Source organism: Somniosus microcephalus, chromosome 11 (genome assembly GCF_052327205.1).
Source record: "Somniosus microcephalus isolate GS21.2 chromosome 11, FLI_Smic_1.0, whole genome shotgun sequence".
NCBI classification, from domain to species: domain Eukaryota; kingdom Metazoa; phylum Chordata; class Chondrichthyes; order Squaliformes; family Somniosidae; genus Somniosus; species Somniosus microcephalus.
Window position 1 is genome coordinate 57,308,961 of NC_140997.1, and position 20,462 is coordinate 57,329,422.

At 44.4% G+C, this 20,462-nt stretch overlaps 1 protein-coding gene across 1 annotated transcript in view; it reads right to left on the reverse strand.

Annotated features, from left to right (window-relative positions):
* ercc4 (excision repair cross-complementation group 4) overlaps positions 1 to 18,722 on the reverse strand; it is a 35,980-nt gene extending 17,258 nt beyond the window's left edge. The window contains exons 1-5 of the mRNA XM_086000759.1: positions 18,459 to 18,722; positions 8,589 to 8,769; positions 7,463 to 7,658; positions 4,902 to 5,109; positions 2,788 to 2,968 (exon numbers count right to left, since the gene is read on the reverse strand). Of these exons, the coding sequence (XP_085856885.1) occupies positions 2,788 to 2,968; positions 4,902 to 5,109; positions 7,463 to 7,658; positions 8,589 to 8,769; positions 18,459 to 18,632 (940 nt within the window). The 5' untranslated portion in view covers positions 18,633 to 18,722. The remainder of the gene's footprint in view (positions 1 to 2,787; positions 2,969 to 4,901; positions 5,110 to 7,462; positions 7,659 to 8,588; positions 8,770 to 18,458) is intronic.
* Positions 18,723 to 20,462: the final 1,740 nt, after the last annotated feature.

The window sequence follows — 20,462 nt, forward strand, 5'->3', positions numbered from 1 at the left end:
ATAAATCTAGGCTGCCACTCCAGTGCAGTACTGAGGGAGTGCTGCACTGTCGGAAGTGCCGTCTTTCGGATGAGACGTTAAACCGAGGCCCCATCTGCTCTCTCAGGTGGACTTAAAAGATCCCATGGCACTATTTTGAAGAAGAGCAGGGGAGTTATCCCCAGTGTTCTGGCCAATATTTATCCCTCAATCAACATAACAAAAAAAACAGATTATCTGGTCATTATCACATTGCTGTCTGTGGGAGCTTGCTGTGCACAAACAGGCTACCGCGTTCCCCATATTACAACAGTGACTACACTTCATTGGCTGTAAAGCGCTTTGAGACGTCCGGTGGAAGGCACTATATTGTAATTTTTCTTTTTAAATATTAACTCTGTTTCTCTCTCCACAGATGCGGCTTGACCTGCTGAGTATTTCCATCATTTTCTGTTTTTATTTCAGATTTCCAGCATCCGCAGCATTTTGCTTTTGCTCTAAAACTATAGCCATTCTCCCACACTTGCATCCTAATAGTGCAGCCAGTGATTACAATCATTGGGTACCAACGGCTAAAACATTATCTGCTGGGCTTGCCTGTTGAAATTTAAATGAAATTTGTAGAAAAATGTAATACAATAGTCCAGTTTACTGACGTTGCTTTTATAGTATTCTTGTGCTGTCAATGGCAACCATAAGCCAAATGTGCTGGTTTTGAAATCAATGGACTAGAAACAGGCTGTTCCAATAGCAATGGCAAAATCCCGTGGTGACATCATGATACAATCAATCACTTATACGCATGCGTCAATCCCCTGTAGTTGCACCAGAGCATCCCGTGCTGCTAACGGCATGATACGAGTTATTTGTACACTACCCAAATACCGGGTAGCAGGAAGACTTTGTTTACAGGGAGGTGTGGGAGAATGATGAACTTAGGTCACTCACCCGAGACTTGGCTCAAAATCATTCAACAGAGAGAAGTTAAGAAAATTTAGAGGTTTGTTAGGATGTGGATTGCCCTACAAGAAACAGTGGTGGGAGCAGAATCCCTAACAGCTTTCAGAAGTGGTTACGAATGTGAATAAGAAAAATGTTATATAGTATGGAGAAAGGGCAAGGTAATAGAACCATGTGGATAGCTCCTTCAGAAAGCTGGCATAAGTGAGATGGGCCAATGGTGTTCTTTGGTCCTTTAAAATTCTATGGGGGAAAAATTTGTTGCTTTGCGCCTCCCGTTAGTGCCCTAAGAGGTTAGCGGCGGTGGTGATAACCGCTAGCGTCCCGTGGCGCTGCGCCCCGCTCGCGATCTTCGGTAGCGCCCCCTGACTTACCGCCAGACGCTGTGTCCGATGGGGTCAGGGGGGCCTACCTGCGGCCAGGGCGGCGCTAATTAAAGACGAGATGCCGGGCAGCCATTTTTGTTGCCTACTGCCCGCCAGCACCTGCCACCATTGCCGGCCTCCTCTTCAGCCTCCCCGCGGGCTGTCGGCTGCTCTCCGTGAGCCCGGCACTTCTCGCCGGGCTCTTTTGCCGGCACTCCGATCCCTGGTGGCCTAGCTGGGCCCCGGGTCGCGCTGCACAAGGCCCCTCTCCTTTAAGAAGGGGATCAAGGCCTGCAGTACCGCGGCGCAACGTGGCGGCACATAGCACCGCGATAGTCCCTCCCAGCCCTCCAAGAGGGAGACAGGGCGCTTCCAGTAGCGCCCCGCTTCCCTCTTGGGGCACTACCAATTAATTTTGGCTGCAGAGGTGCTAATTTTTTCGGGGCGCTAAAAGTAACGCCCCAGCGGAGTTAGCGCCCCAAAGGGGGCGCGACTCAATTTTTTCCCCTATGATTCTATGATACAGAAAGCTGAGGTGTAGCCACAGCAATTATGCTTCCGGCATAAACATGGAGGGCTGACATAAATGCGAACATCTCTAATGGCGCTGACCCAGTTATAATCTTGTAGAGGCTGGCAGCCCACCTATACCCATCCTATGCTGCAGAAGGAAATATGAAACAACATACAGAACATCAAGCTAGCTGGCACATTGCAAGCTGTCTTGCAGAGGTCCATTCACCGCACTGAAGGCAAATATACTTCATAATAGTGTTCACCACTCAGAATTCTTGGACTGCTCATGATCAGACTTGCTCATTATATCCGACTAGCATCCTTAGAGTACCTGTGCCCAACGAGTTGATCTGAATGTACAGCTCTTCATTTGTCAGACATGAACATGAGCATCTTCCTATCTCTTTCAAAACATACTTGAAAAGTACTTCAATGGCTGTATAGTGCTTTGGGACGTCCTGAGGCTGTGAAAGACGTTGTATAAATGCAAGCCTTTCTTTTCTTTTTTCCTTCCTCTATCAATATTGATTGTACTAGGATGCAGCCTTTGTTCATTGGCTGCCTGTTTATCTTTCAAAGATAACAGAAGGAAAGAACATTTCTTTCATGATCATGCATTCAAGACTATTTGATTGATCTTATTTGTTGTTAAGCAACTAACATTAGATTGGAAGAATGACCCTGGTAATTGTAATCCTTCTCCTGCCCCATATGTTTTAGCACCATTGCCTTCTAATATACCAGGTGCTAAGCAGTGCTAAAGCAGTACAAGGCAGGATTCACCATGTGGAGGCTTCATAAGCTGAACATTTTCCCAAAATCTGCAACAAACATTTGTGTGAGAAATGGCCAGAGTGCCAGCTATTTGTTGAAGAGTAGATGGTCAATTCTCTGGTTGCTCATGATATCCTTTCTGGATAATGGACACTGTACCAGCAGAATTTTCAAGACTTAATTTCACAATTACCTGAATTCTGTCCAAAAGCTTTCTCAGTGGCCCGAAGGGACTCTAGTAGATTGAGGAAGGTAACACAGTCATACTGGGTCAGATACTGTAACAGGGTGCGAAGAATCTTCAAATCCTGCACCAGAGACTTGGTTTTTGCACCAAGTTGGTGCCAGACTGGGTCCAAATAGTAACACAATGCCTGTAAAATAAGAAAATAGGGGTCATTAAACAAGTAAAAGTATTCATCAGTGATGTAACACAAAGGCTATGGAAGCGGAGATTAAGAAACTAATGATCATCGGTCTCTGAGCCTTCCTGTATATAGTTTGTTGTGTGCTTTGTCAGTTAGTTGACATAAATACAAGTATTGGGGTATATCTGCAAGATCTTTCCTACTTTAACTATGATGTGGAGATGCCGGTGTTGGACTGGGGTGGACAAATATAAGAAGTCACACAACACCAGGTTATAGTCCAACAGCTTTATTTGAAATCACAAGCTTTCGGAGCGCTGCTCCTCTTCACCTGACGCAGCACCACACGCTGCGCTGCAGTATTGCAGGCCTTACTCCCCTTCTTAAAGGGGAGGGGCCTTGTGCAGCGCGATCTGGGGCCCAGCTGGGCCCCCAGGGATCGGGAGTGCAGGCAAAAGAGCCCGGCACCCAAGAGAAGTGCTGGGCTCTTGGAGCACAGCTGGCACTCCGCGGGGGGGGGGGGGGGGGGGGGGGTTCCGGAGGCCGGGGACGAGAGTGCAGGCAGGTGCTGGCAGGCGGCCAACAACAAAAATGGCCGCCCCGCACCTTGCCTTTAATTTGCGCCTCCCCGGCCGCAGGTACGCCACCCTGACCCTGTCGGACATAGCGTCCGCTGATAAATCAGGGGGCGCTCCCGAAGATCGCGGCCGGGGCGTGAGCGGGGCGCTGCGCACACCGATGAAGTCATTGCCAGCGGCGCAGCGCTAACGGTTAGCGCCACCACTAACCTCCCGCTGAATTTGGCGGGAGGCGTGGGCAGTGCCGCGCCCGGGCGCTAGTTGGTTTGCGCCCCATTTAGCGCCCTCTTAAGGCGCTAACGGGTGGCGCAACCAACTGAATTTTTCCCCCATGGTCTACAGTCGGTTCAGTAAGATTCCAGAAAGGAGATGTACTTCATGAGAGAAAATTCACTCATCTTAAGTTCAGAGCCAGTCAGGATCAGAGGAATGATGGACCAGCAAGTGACATTTAGTCCACTGATGGGTTCGATATACTGTACTGTGATTTTTTTTTTCTATGAGGAGTCTTTAAATTAATGTGAAGCAACGCAAAATTTACTACAAATGTTACTATGTTCACTTAACAATTGTAAATTAAACCAGTTTGGAAGTGCACTGTGAGAATTTGGGTGCGAAGGTCAACATATCCTGCAGGGATTTTCTGCCAATTAGTTTTATTGGGTGGAAAATTTCATAAATTCCCAGGATGTGCAAATTATGAAAATCTACCTTTATATACTCTCTAAATAGAAGAGGTGGTATATTCAGGTCAGAACCTGGTTTGCACAGTATGCAAATCTCTACCAAACTCAGAACAGTTTGGTTGAGGGGCAGATGCAGGACCCAAGTGTCAAAAAGTGATGAGGCACAATGAGCAGGTCTTATTACTCAGCTTCAATCACTAGAGGCTGTTTTAAGCTGTAGAAAAAACTCACGGCTTCTAGTAGATAAACTGCATGTACATTTTTTTGTAAGCTGAGAGGCCAATTTTAGCAGGTCTTTTACCCAATACAAGCAGATTTACAAGCCTGTTTGTATTATTCCAAAAGTGCCTACCAATTACTCAGGCTCAGCAGCATCTACAGGTTGAAAAATAACGGAAAGTGATTCTCCACATGGCAAGTTCCAGCTCTCAACTGCGCTGTCCTGGTAATGCACCAGGTAGAAGCAAGATCCTCCCCAGAGGGAACAAGGAATTAACTAAAAGAATGGGGAAAAATGGAAAATGGAGGGCATATCACCCCAAGCAGCTCCAGGTCACCCACCAGCAGTGAGTTCAGGAGCACTTGCTGAGTCCTAGCAACATTCCTTTTAGTCAAGGAACAGGATTCTGAGACCAAAACCCATTTTACTTCTTTAAAAAATTCCGAATCACAAACCTTTTCAAATGACATCCCAACAGCATTCTCAAGAGACAGATCCTCAACATCCAAAGATGGGTTGTAGCGTTTAAGTTCTTTCAAGCAGGCATTCATTATGTCCATTATAGCAGTCTGGACAGCCAGCATGGCAGGCGTCAGAGATACGTGCAGCTCTATTACTTCAGGTTTGTGCCTTTCTAGGAAGGAGCTGACCGCTATATGGAATCTAACAGGAGAGATACACGTACCAGTGAAAGACAGCAAGGGCGATGTAGAGCATAGACAATCGGTCCTCGAGAAGTTGTTCGATCAGAAAATACTTCTATTCCTACATGCCAAAACTACTCAATTCCAAGTTTATAACTTTCATTTGCTATCTAACCAGCATTAAACTCATTTCAACAAGCTGCTTATCTCCTGTGTTGGCAATCCCTAAACGGATATTTTGGTTGGAAAATGTAGCCAATTACAGCTCCAAGTAAAGCACATTCAAAACTGGCCACGATGCCAGTTAAAATTCTTAGCTTGGTGACTGAATTGCGTGCCTGAAATTTCAATCATATTGTTTAAAAACAGTTCCACATTTCAGGCACTGAAAGTCAGCATTGGTTTTGGTACCAGCACTTAATGTTACTATAGCATTATTATGGACATTTTAAAATAATAAACATACTTGAAACATTACTTCACCTCCTATTAAGAGTAAATGATCTGGACATCTGCTATTGCCAACTGTTAGAAATTGAATTTCATAGGATCATAGAAACTTACAGCACAGGAGGCCATTCAGCCCATCGTGCCTGTGCTGACTCTTTGAAAGAGCAGTCATGCTTAGTCCCACATTCCCGCTTTTTGTCCGTAACCATGTAAATTCCTCATCCTCAAGTAACTGTCCAACTCCCTTTTAAAATGATTTCTGGAATCAGCTTCCACCATCTTTTCAGGTAGAGCATTCCAAATCCCGACAACTCAGGTGAAAACATTTTTCCTCATCTCCCCTCTAGATGTTTTTCCAATGATTTTGAATCTATGACCTCTAGTTATTGACCCACTCGCCAGAGGGAATATTTGTTATATATTACTCTATCAAAACTTCTCATTATCTGAAAACCTCTATTAGGTCACTATTTATCCTTCTCTGTTCCAAGGAGAACAGTCCTAACTTTTCCAACCTTTCCTCATAACTGAAGTCCCTCATCCCTGGTAAATCCTGGTAAACCTTCTCTGTAGCCTTTCTAATGCCTTTACATCTTTCCTGAGTGTGGTGCCCAGAATTCTCCACGATACTCCAGCTGAGGCCGAACCTGTGATTTATAAAGTTCGAGCATGATCTCTTTGCTTTCATATTCTATTCCTCTATTTATAAATCCAAGTAACCCATATGCTTTTTTAACCACCTTTTCAATTTGCCCTGCCACCTTTAAGGATTTGTGTATATGGACACCAAGGTCTCTCTGCTCATCTACACTAAATTTGAGATTGAAGGGATTGTTTAAAGAGTTTGGATCAGGATGGTGGTAAGATTAGATTTTTTTGGGAAAACTTAGGGCCAAAACCAAAGTGCAGATCATTTAAACTAACATTTTATGTGGCAATGCGCTCTAGTACACCTGCTCTTGTGAGAAGGCCCAACACTCTCTTGGATAGAAGCCTACTTTTAGACTGCATTAATGTGACAGTCATTGTAGCAAGCACTTACTGCACAAAATGCATGACTCTCAAGGGCCTTAAAAAGAATGTACATGTTATATGTACAGACTGCTCTCTAAATAATGGAGCAGCACATTTATAAGACAAGTAAACAGTTTCAAGGACAAACTACAGACTCCAAAGATCCTATTTAGTACACAGGACACACCTTCAATACCAAGCAGCAATTCATCTTCATCATTTCAGCTGTACAAATTTCAAGGTGTATTTTTATTTTGGCTAACTGAGACCAGCTGTAGAAGGAGCATTTTGTCAGCAGATCAAAACAGTAAAAGATCAAAATGTCCTTCTGGCGGCTGAAATATTAAATTCTGTGTTTTGTTTTCGTCCGTTCCTGGAGTGCAAGCTGGAAGTTAAATCTGCAAAACACACTTCTTCTGTTTAATCACACTGAAAACCTGGTCTCAATTAACTAAAGAATCTTGCCTTGACATAGGATCCTTGTGCATTTTATGTTATAAAAGCACCCAGCCAAAGTGAAGTAGGTTAAAGAATAGAACTTCAGATAAATCAGCCAGTTTATAATGACTTCACAGAACTCTTGAGCTTCCTTTGAAACTAAGAACACGTGGTGTGTACTATCTGTGTGTACTAGCAATAATGGGCTTGGAAGAAACCTATGTATCTGGTCCATATATACTTACCCAGTGCTGTACTACCTACTCTTCGAGGAGGCAGACCCATGCTGTTTAATCAGTATAGGACGGTTCTGATACATGTCCTGGCAGTGCTTTGGACTTCTGGGTATTGCTTCAGCTCCAGGCGGAGCCACCATTTGCCTCCAATATTAGAACACTGCCTTTGAGAGATGAACTCCATTCATATCAACTGGCAATGCATGTTAAGATGTTTCTCCATACTGTGCTTACCTGGGCCAGAGGTACAGCTTTCGAACAAATAAGTTTCGCATTACTCGCTCCACCCGACAGAATCCAATACTAAAGGCCACTGCATTGTCTGTGAAAGCTTTGATAAAACCCTGTTTGTTCTTTTGCCGATAAAGCCGAAGAATAAATGCTTCCTGACACGATTCAATGATTCTGTGAGCTTTGTATACCAAAATACCTGCAAAGATAAAAAGTATTTCAGCACTCACTGTGTCACAGAAGCCATTAATGCAACTAGGTCAGGTCCAGGCAATCTGGGAGTGTAACTATTATGAATTTTTCTAAAACAGAGACCCGGCTCTATACATCATACAGTACAGTTATCAAAAATGTAATAAATGCTGTATCTGGGATCACACAGATTTATATTCTCAGTTATGAAAGCTGACACCATCAACACCTTTGGAGGAGGGGATCAGAGTATTAGTTCTCTTTCTGGTGAATGCTCATGCAGGATGATTAATCCTTTCTATGAGTGGCCGACAGCCATAGACTGTATCCATCCCTCCATGTACTCACCACAGGGCAGGCTGGCAGCCACCCACAGCACCAATACCTCCATTTTACTGACCAGTTCGAACAGAGAGTCTGAATATAAAAGAGGGCAAGTCTAGACTTCGAATGCTTTATAGATTATAAAGTTTGTTTAAAAAAACCCCATAAAAAGCACTTTGATAAGGCAGAGAGAGGCAACAGACAATATTTCTCAAATGCTCACGAAGGTGATGTGAAATTAAACTTATGGGGTAACTTTACTGCAGGAAGAAGAGGGTGCAATACCTAACATTTTCTAGTGAATGCATTTCATTTCAAAGCAAACTACACACAAGCTGAAACATTTCCAATAATGATCGTCTCTCAGGACTCCAGGGGAAAGTTGTATTTTATTTTTATCCTCCTGGGATTCCACAAGGAGGAAAGCAAATAAAGTAACTGAAACACAAGCACTGGGTCTGACCGATGGGACTCTGTGATCAACACCATTCATCTTTCTCAGTGACAAGGATTGGTACTTTCTCTCATCTTGCTCGAGCTCCTCCATCAGGGCAAGTTAAGAGTAAACCGTGTTTAAAGGATTTTCTTTTAAAACAACCAATGGACCACTTACCTGTAATAAGATTTGCAGGAATACGATCTGTTAAGAGGTCGACAACTAGAATCCGGCTGGTCACAAATAAGACCCCACCTTCAGTGTACACCGTATAACGCTCACTACTTGGAATTTCGTTGGTAATAATACGAGGAAGATGAGACACTCCTTCAGACCGTAACTGCTCAGTAAAATATTGCTGAAACAGAGAAAAGCAATCGTTTAACATTTCACTCTTTTTTCAGTGTCACATAGCTGCCAATATGTAGTGAACACTGCAAATGTCTCTCTACTTCAGCTAATGGCAGGGGTGCTGTTGCATGGAGTTCCCATGGTAGCAAAAGCAACCCTCAACGTGGTGACCAATGATGTCTGAAAACTGGCAACCAAAAATGAAACTAGTTTTAAAAACCATGGGGGAAAAATTGGGTCGCGCCCCCTTTGGGGTGCTAACTTTACCGGCACTACTTTTAGCGCCCCCGTGGCCGAAATTCATCGGTAGTGCCAGAGAGGGAGGCGGGGCGCTACTGGAAGCGCCCCACCTCCCTCTTGGGGCGCTGCGAGTAAATATCGCGGCGCTACGTGCCGCAGTGCCATTATTCTTCCCCTTATTAAAGGGGAGGAGCCTTGTGCAGCGTGACCCGGGGCCCAGCTGGGCCACCAGGGATTGGGAGTGCCGGCAAAAGAGCCCGGCACTCAAGAGAAGTGCTGGGCTCACGGAGTGCAGCCGGCACTCTGCAGGGGGGGTGGTGGTGGGGAGGAAGAGAGGGGGGCTGGTCAGGAGGCCGGGGATGGCAACGGGGGCAGGTGCTGTCAGGCGGCCAGCAACAAAAATGGCTGCCCGGCACCTTCCCTTTAATTAGCGCCGCCCCGGCCGCAGGTAGACTCCCCTGATCTTGTCGGACATAGCGTCCGGCGGTAAGTCAGGGGGCGCTACCGAAGATCGCGGCCGGGGCGCTGCACACAGCGATGACGTCAGCGCTGCACTAACTGTTACCGCCGCCACTAACCTCCCGCTGAATTTCGTGGGAGGCGTTGGCGGCGTCGCGCCCCGTTAGCATCCTCTTAGGGCGCTAATGGGAGGCGCAAAGCAACCGAATTTTTAGGCCCTATTGTCTGGGTTTTTGACAGATCAGGATTCCTTTTGAGGTTTAAAATAGTGAACAAATGATATGGGGGTAGGGCAGTTGAAATGGGATTACAGCAGATAACTCCAGTTGAAGATCTAGCACTGGCATAGGTGCAATGGGCAGAATGGCCTCCTTCTGTGTTGTAATTTATGATTCTATACAGCATCACACAAACCCTGGGCAGACAAATTCTATGAGCAGAGCAGGGTAAATCCTTAAGTGAATTTGTACAACAGAGGCTCCCTTCTCCTCCTTCCCAGACCTTTCAACAATGTCTCCAGAAATAGATATACAACACATATCTGGAGTTTACTACTGCCCCAAACCATGAGGCTATCAGTATCAATTCCTAGATGAAACACGTTGGCCCAGAGTTTCCACTTTGGGCGTAATCAGCGATCCGGGGGCAAATTGCGCTAGTTTTAAGAAGTGGGGTTTTTTTTGCTCAAGTTTCTGCACAAACTCATTTGCATATCGCCGCACGTAAAATCTTCCATGAACCAGCGCAATTGGGCAGCGTTTTAGAACGTAATTTAAAAAGGTCTGCATTAATAAATATTCCTCGATATTTTTAAGAGTGGTAACCTGGTGCAGTTTTATTACTATAGCTGAAAATGGGTTTATCACAAAAAAGAAGCATTTTTAGTCAGAGTGTCTAGTCCACCACCTGTGAGTAACTCAATTTTAAATAACTGAAAATAACTTTAAAAAACTATACAGAACCATTTACTAGTTACATTGGTGTATAGTCAGTTTCTTAGCAAATTAAAAATATTTAAAAGCTTTTAAAATGTGCCCGTTAGTGTCCTTGTGCCTAAAAAATTCATTTTAAGAGGCTCCTCGAAGGCCCGCAAACGGGCGCAATTAGCGGAAACTCGCCATGGTGATTAACTTGATCGGGCCGTGGCCAGTTTTGAGGGCGGGGACAACTTCTGGCGTGATTTTATTAAACTAGTGCAAAAGATTACAGAAATTCCTCGATCTTTTGCGCTAGTTTGTCTGATTTTGGGCATATCGCCGCACGTAAAATCTTCAGGCCAATATATCCAAGGTACATTGCAAGTGTATTTTTTCTTATGTCTTAGAGGCTGCTGCCATGGCTTTGATGCTGTCAAAATGCTCTTATGCGCAGTAGACATTAATCTGGAGGGAATTGAGGTTGTAATGAAGTCCCAAAGGGTGATATTTGAGATTGAGTTGCTCCATGATTCTTCAGGTGATTCAGAACACCAAAAGCTGCTACACTTCATCCAGTACACAGGCATGGGCAATCCATCAGCTATTCTAAAGAATAGTGAGTGAGACCTGTGCAAAACTCTCAGTTACGACTCCATTATAATCCATTACATGACAAGAGAATGCAGGCTGAGGCCCAAACATCTCCGCTCACCAGCCTCCAAGTTGAATTCAAGATCATTTTTCTTACCATATGTTGAGCATTTTCTGTATTCATTGAAATATCAACATGACAGATCATAGAACAATACAGCACAGAAGCAGGCTATTCAGCCCATCGTGCCTGTGCCGGCTCTTTGAAAGAGCTATCCAATTAGTCCCAGTCCCCTGCCCTTTCCCCATAGCCCTGCAAATTTTGCCCTTCAAGTATTTATCTAATTCCATTTTGAAAGTTACTATTAAATCTGCTTCTACCACCCTTTCAGGCAGCGCATTCCAGATCATAACAACTAGCTGTATAAAAAAAAACTCTCATCTCGCCTCTGGTTCCTTTGCCAATTACCTTAAATCTGTGTCTTCTGGTTACCAACCCTTCTAACATAGAAACATAGAAGATAGGAGCAGGAGTAGGCCATTCGGCCCCTCGAGCCTGCTCCGCCATTCAATGAGATCATGGCTGATCATCCAAATTCAGTACCCTGTCCCTGCTTTCCCCCCATATCCCTTGACCCTTTAGCCTTAAGAAATATATCCAACTCCTTCTTGAATATATTTAATGAATTGGCCTCTATTGCCTTCTGTGGTAGAGAATTCCACAGGTTCACCACTCTCTGGGTGAAGAAATTCCTCCTCATCTCAGTCCTAAATGGCTTACCCCTTATCCTTAGACTGTGACCCCTGGTTCTGGACTCCCCGACCATCAGGAACATCCTTCTGCCACTGGAAACAGTTTATCCTTATTTACTTTGATTTTGAACACCTCGATTAAATCTCCCATTAACCTTCTCTGCTCTAAGGAGAACAACCCTAGCTTCCCTAGTCTCTCCAAAGTACCCTGGTACCATTCTAGTAAATCTCCTCTGTACCCTCTCTAAAGCCTTGACATCCTTCCTAAAATGTGGTACCCAGAATTAGACACAATACTCCAGCTGGGGCCTAACTAGTGATTTATAAAGGTTTAGCATAATTTCTTTGCTTTTGTACTCTATGCCTCTATTTATAAAGCCAAGGAACCGTATGCCTTTTGTTTTAAAACAGCCTTTCAACTTGTCCTACCACTTTCAAAGATTTGTGTACGTATGCCCCCAGGTCTCTCTTCCTGCACCCCCATTAAAATTGTACCATTTAGTTTATATTGCCTCTCCTCATTCTTCCTACCAAAATGCATCACTTCACATATTTCTGCATTAAATTACATCCGCCATGTGTCTGTTACAATCCTCCTCACTATTTACTATATTTCCGAGTTTCGTGTCTTCTGCAAACTTTGAAATTATGCCCTGTATATATCCAAGTCCAGGTCATTAATACATATCAAAAAGAGCACCACTGTATACTTCTCTCCAATCTGAAAAACAACCGTTCACCACTACTCTCTGCTTTCTGTCTCTTAGCCAATTTCATATCCATGCTTCCACTGCCCCTTCAATCCCATAGGCTTCAATTTTGCTAACAAGTATAATATGTGGTATTTTATCGAACTTCATATACACAACATGAACCCTCTCTGTTACTTCATTAAAGAACTCAATCAAGTTAATCAAACACGATTTTCCTTTAACAAATCCGTGCTGGCCGTCATTTATTAACCCATATGTTTCCAAGTGACAATTAATTTTGTCTGGGAATATTGTTTCTAAAAGTTTCCCCACCACCGATGTTTGGCTGACTGTTCTGTAGTTAACAGGTTTATCCTCCCATTTCTTGAACAGGGGTGTAACATTTGCAATCCTCCCGTCCTTTGGCACTACCCCCATATTTAAAGAGGATTGGAAGATTGTGGCCAGAGCCTTCGCTATCTCCATCCTTACTTCCTTCAGCAACCTAGGATGCATCCCATCCAGACCGGGTGACTTGTCTACTTTGAGCGCTGACAACCTGTTAAATACCTCTTCATCTATTTGTATCCTTTCCAATTCTCTACTACCTCCTCCTTTACTGTGACATTGGCAGCACCCTCTTCTTTAGTGAAGATAGACACAAAATATTAATTCAGTACCTCAGCCATGCCTCTACAAAAAGATCTCCTTTTTGGTCCCTAATTGGCCCCACCCTTCCTTTGACTACCCTTTTACTATTTATATGTTTATAAATGACTTTTGGATTCCCTTTTGTTACCCGCTAATCTGAACAATACATTTATAGTTCAATCTTTGAAAAGGTCTTTATGGCCCATATATTTGAAACGAACAGGTAGTACCTCATGAGAAGGGAATGATGACTTCTTAATGGGGGAAGCAAACATAGGTGCAGTTTTTAAAAACAATTTAATCTGCTAGTCAGAGAAAGTCTGCAATGAAGTCTCTGTCTGGTTGCAGGCTCAAAACCCCTGTACTGGTGGGACAGTAGAAAGGTCAGACCATCTATGTTGGGTATAAGTTGGGTGAGCTTGTTAGGTATTCCAAGTTATTTACACATTGGTTCAAGTAGTCAGTGCTTGGATGGTTAATTAAAGCATGTTGACCAATACATTAGCCACTTGTCGCTAATTAGAAATGCAGGCGGTGGCAAATTGCATTTCTAATTAATAATTCAAAAATGAGTAAGAGATACCTCCATTGGGCATGTGATCTCAATACTCATTCGCACGACGCATACATGTGAACTTTAACCTTTTTGTACGCTTGCTGATAAAAGCAGAATGTGCAAGTCTTTCTTGATCATTGTGAGTGCATTACTTCCTTGGTTACTGAATGATGGTAGACATTTGCTAAGTAAATATACATGTGAAGTACATTTACTTGTAACTTGCGTGTAAGGCATTTTCTGCTAAAATTAGTGCATGTGGTTAAAACAGTATCGCTGTAGCCACACCTGGGATCGTCAGCAATTTCTATTGGACAACACTGAACTAAAGAACCTGGAAGAATTTTTTAAGAGTGTAAATTTAGGTTCGTGTGCAGCAAGTATTGAACTGTGAACAGGAGGTAGCGCTCCCTCAGCACTAACTTCTATGGGACATCGTCAGAGTTACCCCTCCATGCTAAAGCACTTGCAAGTGTGTTATTCAAAAATAATTACTGACATACAGACATCAATTCCCCATTCTCTTGTCTAGTTCATCTGACTTAGCTCATTGCCACTTACTAACTGCTACATAAATGAGAGGACAATTCACTGCAGTCCAAAATATTTTACTTTGGAGAATCGTAATTGCCTAGAGATTTTTTTCATCTCTAAACACAATGAAATTGCATAATAAAGATGTCATGCTACTTGCACATAATATTACTATGTCACACTGCAAAAATAACACTGAGCTCTTCCTCTCCTGAATGAACACTTTTAAGTGGTAGCTGAGGGACAGATACAAGCAGGAACTACCAAACACTTAAAAGGCCAGAATATTCAAAAAAATCAGCAACTCTTTTTGTCTGCAGAAAATCAATGTGTTATTTTCATCATGTCACAAAAAATATATGCTTGGTGCAATTTATGTAACTTTGTTTTATATTTAAAAAAAAACATGTTTTCGAACACTTTTTCACAAAGACTGATGCATGGTTTTCATCAGACAGAAAGCAGGAGGAGCAGTTAAATCTGAAGGCACAGCTCAGGAACAAAAAACTGCCAAAACCGTTGGCCCTGATTTTGCGATAAGAATAACGGCGAGGCTATCAGCGTCACTGCTATTATGGCGTAAATCACAGCAACGTCCAGGGTCCGCTCATGCGCAGTTAAACGTGGAGATCAGGAAGTTGCCGCCCGAGTTGCCATGCTCCTCCAGAAGCCTCGATGTAACAGTATCTCACCGAGAGACTCGGCACTGAAACAGATGAAGGGCGAGAAGCTGCTGTACTCACCCACTAAACAGGCCAGAAAAGTGAGGACTTGTCCATTCAAGTGCAAGTGAATTTTTCACAGCGTGGTAAGTCTTAATTATTGCCAAACATCCTCTCTGGCACTGAAAATTTACTTTTAAAAATGTGGAGTCTCATTCCTTCAGATTTTAATTACTGTATTGTTGGAGATTTTAAAAAATGTAAATAATTTTTTTAACTTTTTCTTTCTGTCTCTTTTATCTCTCTCTCTTAATCCTATCTTTCTTTCCCTCTCTATATTTCGCTTTCTGTACATGATTTGGTATTGAATTAAATACACTAACTTACACTTCCTGGTTTAGACTCTGCGGGCTGGATTTTACCAGCCCTGAGGAGGCGGGTCAGCTGGGAAAATCCCAAAAAATGGGAGCGGGTCCCAAACCCGCTCCAACCAATCTTCCCAGGAGTCGGGTCCCCGATTTGGGCAGAGTCCTGACTCCTAGAGGCGGGAAGAGGATTACAGCCACTTAACTGCCTGTTAACAGGCTTTTTCTCATTTATCGACTGCTGCTGTGGGCTTCCCGATGTCGGGGAACCCCGCCAGGATAAGTGAGGCGTAATGTGGGTCTACTATAATTTTTGTGTATATATGACAGCTGCAGAAGTGGTTTAAAGGATTCAAGAGGACACTGGTGAGTATCAGAAGTAAGGAAAAGTTATGAAAGTAATTTTTAATGTGTTTAGATGTTTCTGCAGGTGACAAGCTATGAAGTGTTTGTGTAGGCTCATCTGATCGGGAGAAGTGACAGATGGCTTCTGCAATCTCAGCTGCAGCTGCCATCTGTTTTATCCTAAGGAGAGAGTAATTGGAGAGCCTGGGTGCAAGGCCTCACCTTTGGACAGTGATTGTCAGTGTTTGACAGCACCTCAATGCTGTCAAATTATCTGTCAAACAAGTGTGATGCATATGCCTTTAAGAAAACTGGCAGATGAATCATCAACTGACGTCATCTGACACCAGCTTTCCCTTAATTGGCGGGCTTAACAAAGCCAATCAGGGGAAAATAGTGTCAGCTCGTCAGACAACGCTGGGGGTGGGACTGGAACCCGAAAACCAGCAGTCCCGCCTTGATTTTGGCCTTCCAGGTAAGATTCCGCCCTGTGTGTCTCAGTGAGGATTCTTCTATCTGATTGGTTAAGGAGACACACCATTACTTGCTCTGTTCACACAGGTCCCAGATCCCCTGGAGAAGGTGCTGTGCTGTCTTGGATTTCTAATTACCACCAGTCGTAGTGTAAATGCGACTGTGAGCAAGTGAAATGAACGCGAGCGCCGTTTGTTCGCCGCTAACTGCAAAATCCAGGCCAATATGTAAGCGAATAGAACAACGACGGACAAAACTTAATATGGACAAGTCTAAATTACTGTCATAGGAAGAAAACTGGATGACACACAACGAATGCTGCTAGACTTCTAGGAGTGAAGCTGAAAGAGAGCGAGGGGATCAGCCCGTCCAATCACTGTGGAGCAGCAATCAACGACGCAAATAGACAGCTGAGCTATTTAGTACAAGTCAGAGGAAGTCAGTCTCAAATAGTACTCTGGTCAGACTACACCTTGAGTACAACCCCTCACAACTTGAACCGTCTCCGGGAAATCCCCTATGCGCCTTTTCATTCTGCGCGGAGGGGTTTCCTGTACGGGCTGCTCTTGCACACCCTCCATTTTGCCATCCTCATCTGCTGTCCAGACGCCTTGGCACACCATCTTGCCGTTTGGCGGAGGCCCCAATGGAGGGCTCTCTATGCAGGAGTCCTCCCTTTTTCTATTGAGGACTTGGCCTGGAGGGTGTTGCAGAGCAGTCCCGTGCAATAAAATTTTAAGTAGGTTCACGGACTCCCAGGCTGCCTGCTTTTTCTGTGGCCTGGATGAGTCCGTGTTCCATGTATATATCAAATGTGAGAGGTTGCAGCCCCTATTCCATTATTTGAAGGGGCTGCTCCTCGATTTTTGGCTGCACTTCAGTCCCACGCTCCTGATCCTTGGTCACCCGGTGTGGAGGGGAGTGGGCAGATCGGGGAACTCCTCATAGGACTGCTCCTGGGCCTGGCTAAAGTGACCATCAACTGGTCCAGGCAGCAGGCAGTGGAGGGGGTCGTTCGGCCCGACTGTCTGCCTCTCTTCCGCGGCCACGTTCACGCCTGGGCGTCCGCCGGCATGCTCGAGGCCTTCCGCAACCGGTGGGCACCGCAGGGACTGCAGTGCATTATCACCACCGGTAATGGAATTTTAATTTAAATTTATTAAGTTTCCTTTAATGTATTTTTGTTAATTTACAGTTTATTTGTTCATATCCAAAAGAGTACACCTTGAGTACTTAAGAGTAAGTCATACCAAATTGTACTCTGGTCAGACTACACCTTGGCCCGGACTTTGCGGTGGATATGGCAGAGTACTCCGAGTATTCCTTTGAAATCCACCATATGGGCATGTGCTAAATCCTGAACTTGCGGTCTGTCAATGTATGCGTTGACAGACCATCCGCATGGCCCAGGAAAAAGCTATTGCTGGCGCAGAGTTGGGCTACTTGCCCACCAACTGCCCAGCAATTGTGTACAGAAATGTTACGGTTGATGCAAACAGACGCAGGGCCCGTTTGCATTAGCGTAAGGCGATACCGCAGGCATGATTTAAACATTTTCATCTCGAAAATCATATAGTTTAACTGTATCAAATGAGTTTTTCTTATTTATGCAAAGATTTGAGTTTTAATTATGTCAATAAAATTATCAGCAAAATTAAATTTGTGAAGTTGGTGGAATGAAGCTAATTAGGAATTAAATTACGCACAGGCTGCGTCCCTGGACCATTACACAATGCCAGACCACAAGTTTTCGCAGGAGGGCCGCCATCAGGTAGGCTCGGAGGTACGCGCTGACCGCAATTTTTGGCCCCGACTACTTAGCCAGTTCCAGTCACCAAGACACAAGCGAGATATTCAGGATCTTGAGACAGTTTAATGAGCTATGCAGTTGATCTCTGGCATCAATGGACTACGTTATGAGGAGGGGCTGTGCCTACTTGGGCTTTGAAAGGAGGGGTCTGAGGTGACCTTACAAAGGATAAGATAGGAAACAGCATGGAATAGGCTGGATTCAGATAGTTATATCAAACTAAACAAGAGTTTAAAAAAACAAACAAATGCAAGACTAGCGAATGGAAAGGACTATAGGGTTTTTCTGGAAGGGCGAGGCAAGATGAGTCGAATGCCCTTTCTCGTCCATATTTATCTTGTGAAGACAGTATCTACCTCCCAACTACAGAACTGCAAAACGTGGCCAGGGCCGAGGGATTGCCCCCCCCATCCAATAATAGCACCCTGATTTAAAACTGGGCCAAATGCTTAATGCTCCTCCCCTTTCCAATGGTGAAACGCGTCAGTGAGATGACATTACAGCCCTGTCGACTCTTGCAGGTGTCTGCGATGTTCTCGCCCACACGCTCGTCCCCCAGTCTGACAAGATCGGAGAGCAGCAGGCGGTGGGGGATGTGACAGGCGGCGAGCAAAGCTCACACCGAGCGCCCGCGCTGCTCCACTTACCTCCTCCGCCACATTAGTGTTGAGCACAAGGACCAGGTTGCCGGGGTCGCAGTACAACTTGAGGAAGTTCAGCAGAATCCGGTCTATCCCCATCCCCTTCGCCGCGATGACGAGCCCATCTTCATGGAATAAATCCAGAAAGATCTGGCTCTCGTGCTCTAGCAGCGGGGTCATGACAGCGGCAGCGCTCCCGGCTTTCGGGAGGTCGAGGAGCGGAATCCGCCCGCACAGGGAACCCTCCCCCAACTCCTCTCCTCGCTGTGCGCTTCAGCAACTGGCCTCCGGCCGCAGCGCCAACTGCAGCCCGAACGATGTATACACACGTCTCCTTGTGTTCAGGTACCGCTGCAAATCCCCGTCAGACTAGGGTTGCCAACCCTCCTGGATTGTCTTGGAGTCTCCAGGAATTGAAGATTAATCCTCTGTGAGCAATCAGGGAGAAAAATCATAGGGGTATTTAAAAAATGTTTTTTTCTCCCCCCGTTTTCTTTCAACATTTTTATTTATTAATTATAAAAATATCATATATGGGGAAAAAAGGCTGACTGACAGTCGCGAATCATGTAAGGAAGATGTTTGCTTTCTAATCAGCATCCGAAGGCGGTGTGTTGCAAGGATGGACGTGTCAGGCGAACGATGGCGGGAGTGTGCAGGCAGGGCGTTTGTATGTGGGAGGTCATGTGATGAATCCTCCAGAAATATGTCCAATCAGAGCTGGCAACCCTACGAGCCATGGTGTGAAGATGCCGGAGTTGGACTGGGGTGGACAAATGTAAGAAGTCACACAACACCAGGTTATAGTCCAACAGTTTTATTTGAAATCACAAGCTTTCGGAGCGCTGCTCCTTCGTCAGGTGAAGTGGAGAGATGCATAAAGACACAGCTTATATAGTCAGAGAATAATGCCAGATGATTACAGGTAATCTTTCTAATTGCCATTTATCACACCTCGGCAGAGAGATAATCACAGCGATCAAAGGTGTGAATGGTGTCCAAACAGGTTAGTCAGGAAAACATTACATCAAAGAACAATGAGGTGGGGTCACAAGGGGTCAAATGTTGCAGATGCTGGGGTCTGTATGAGAAACAAAAAACAGACAAAAAAACATTTTTTTTTGCTGGAAATCACAGCAGGTCCGGCCGCATCATATGACCTCCCACATACAAACGTCCTGCCTGCACACTCCCGCCATCGTTCGCCCGACACGTCCATCCTTGCAACACACCGCCTTCGGATGCTGATTAGAAAGCAAACATCTTCCTTACATGATTTGCGACTGTCAGTCAGCCTTTTTTCCCCCATATATGATATTTTTATAATTAATAAATAAAAATGTTGAAAGAAAACAGGGGGAGAAAAAAACATTTTTTTAATAAACAGATGTGGCCGGACCTGCTGTGATTTCCAGCAACAACAAAAAAATTTTTTGTCTGTTTTTTGTTTTTCATACAGACCCCAGCATCTGCAACATTTGACCCCTTGTGACCCCACCTCATTGTTCTTTGATGTAATGTTTTCCTGACTAACCTGTTTGGACACCATTCACACCTTTGATTGCTGTGATTATCTCTCTGCCGAGGTGTGATAAATGGCAGTTAGAAAGATTACCTGTAATCATCTGGCATTATTCTCTGACTATATAAGTTGTGTCTTTATGCATCTCTCCACTTCACCTGACGAAGGAGCAGCGCTCCGAAAGCTTGTGATTTCAAATAAAACTGTTGGACTATAACCTGGTGTTGTGTGACTTCTTACATTTAACCCTACGAGCGTTAGAGTGCTCAGAAGTTTCCTGAGTTATACTGTACTACCATTTTTGGATGGGTGCAGATCCCAAACCACTTCACATTGACAAGAAAGTGCTCATTTGGATTGTGGATCCCAGAATTTATTGATATTGAAGTTGCATATCTGCAGTACAAGGGGTGAGGTTTAATGAGCACAAATCTATGTAACAAAGCGATATGCAAAGGGAAGGGCACAGAAACCATTTACAATTTTTA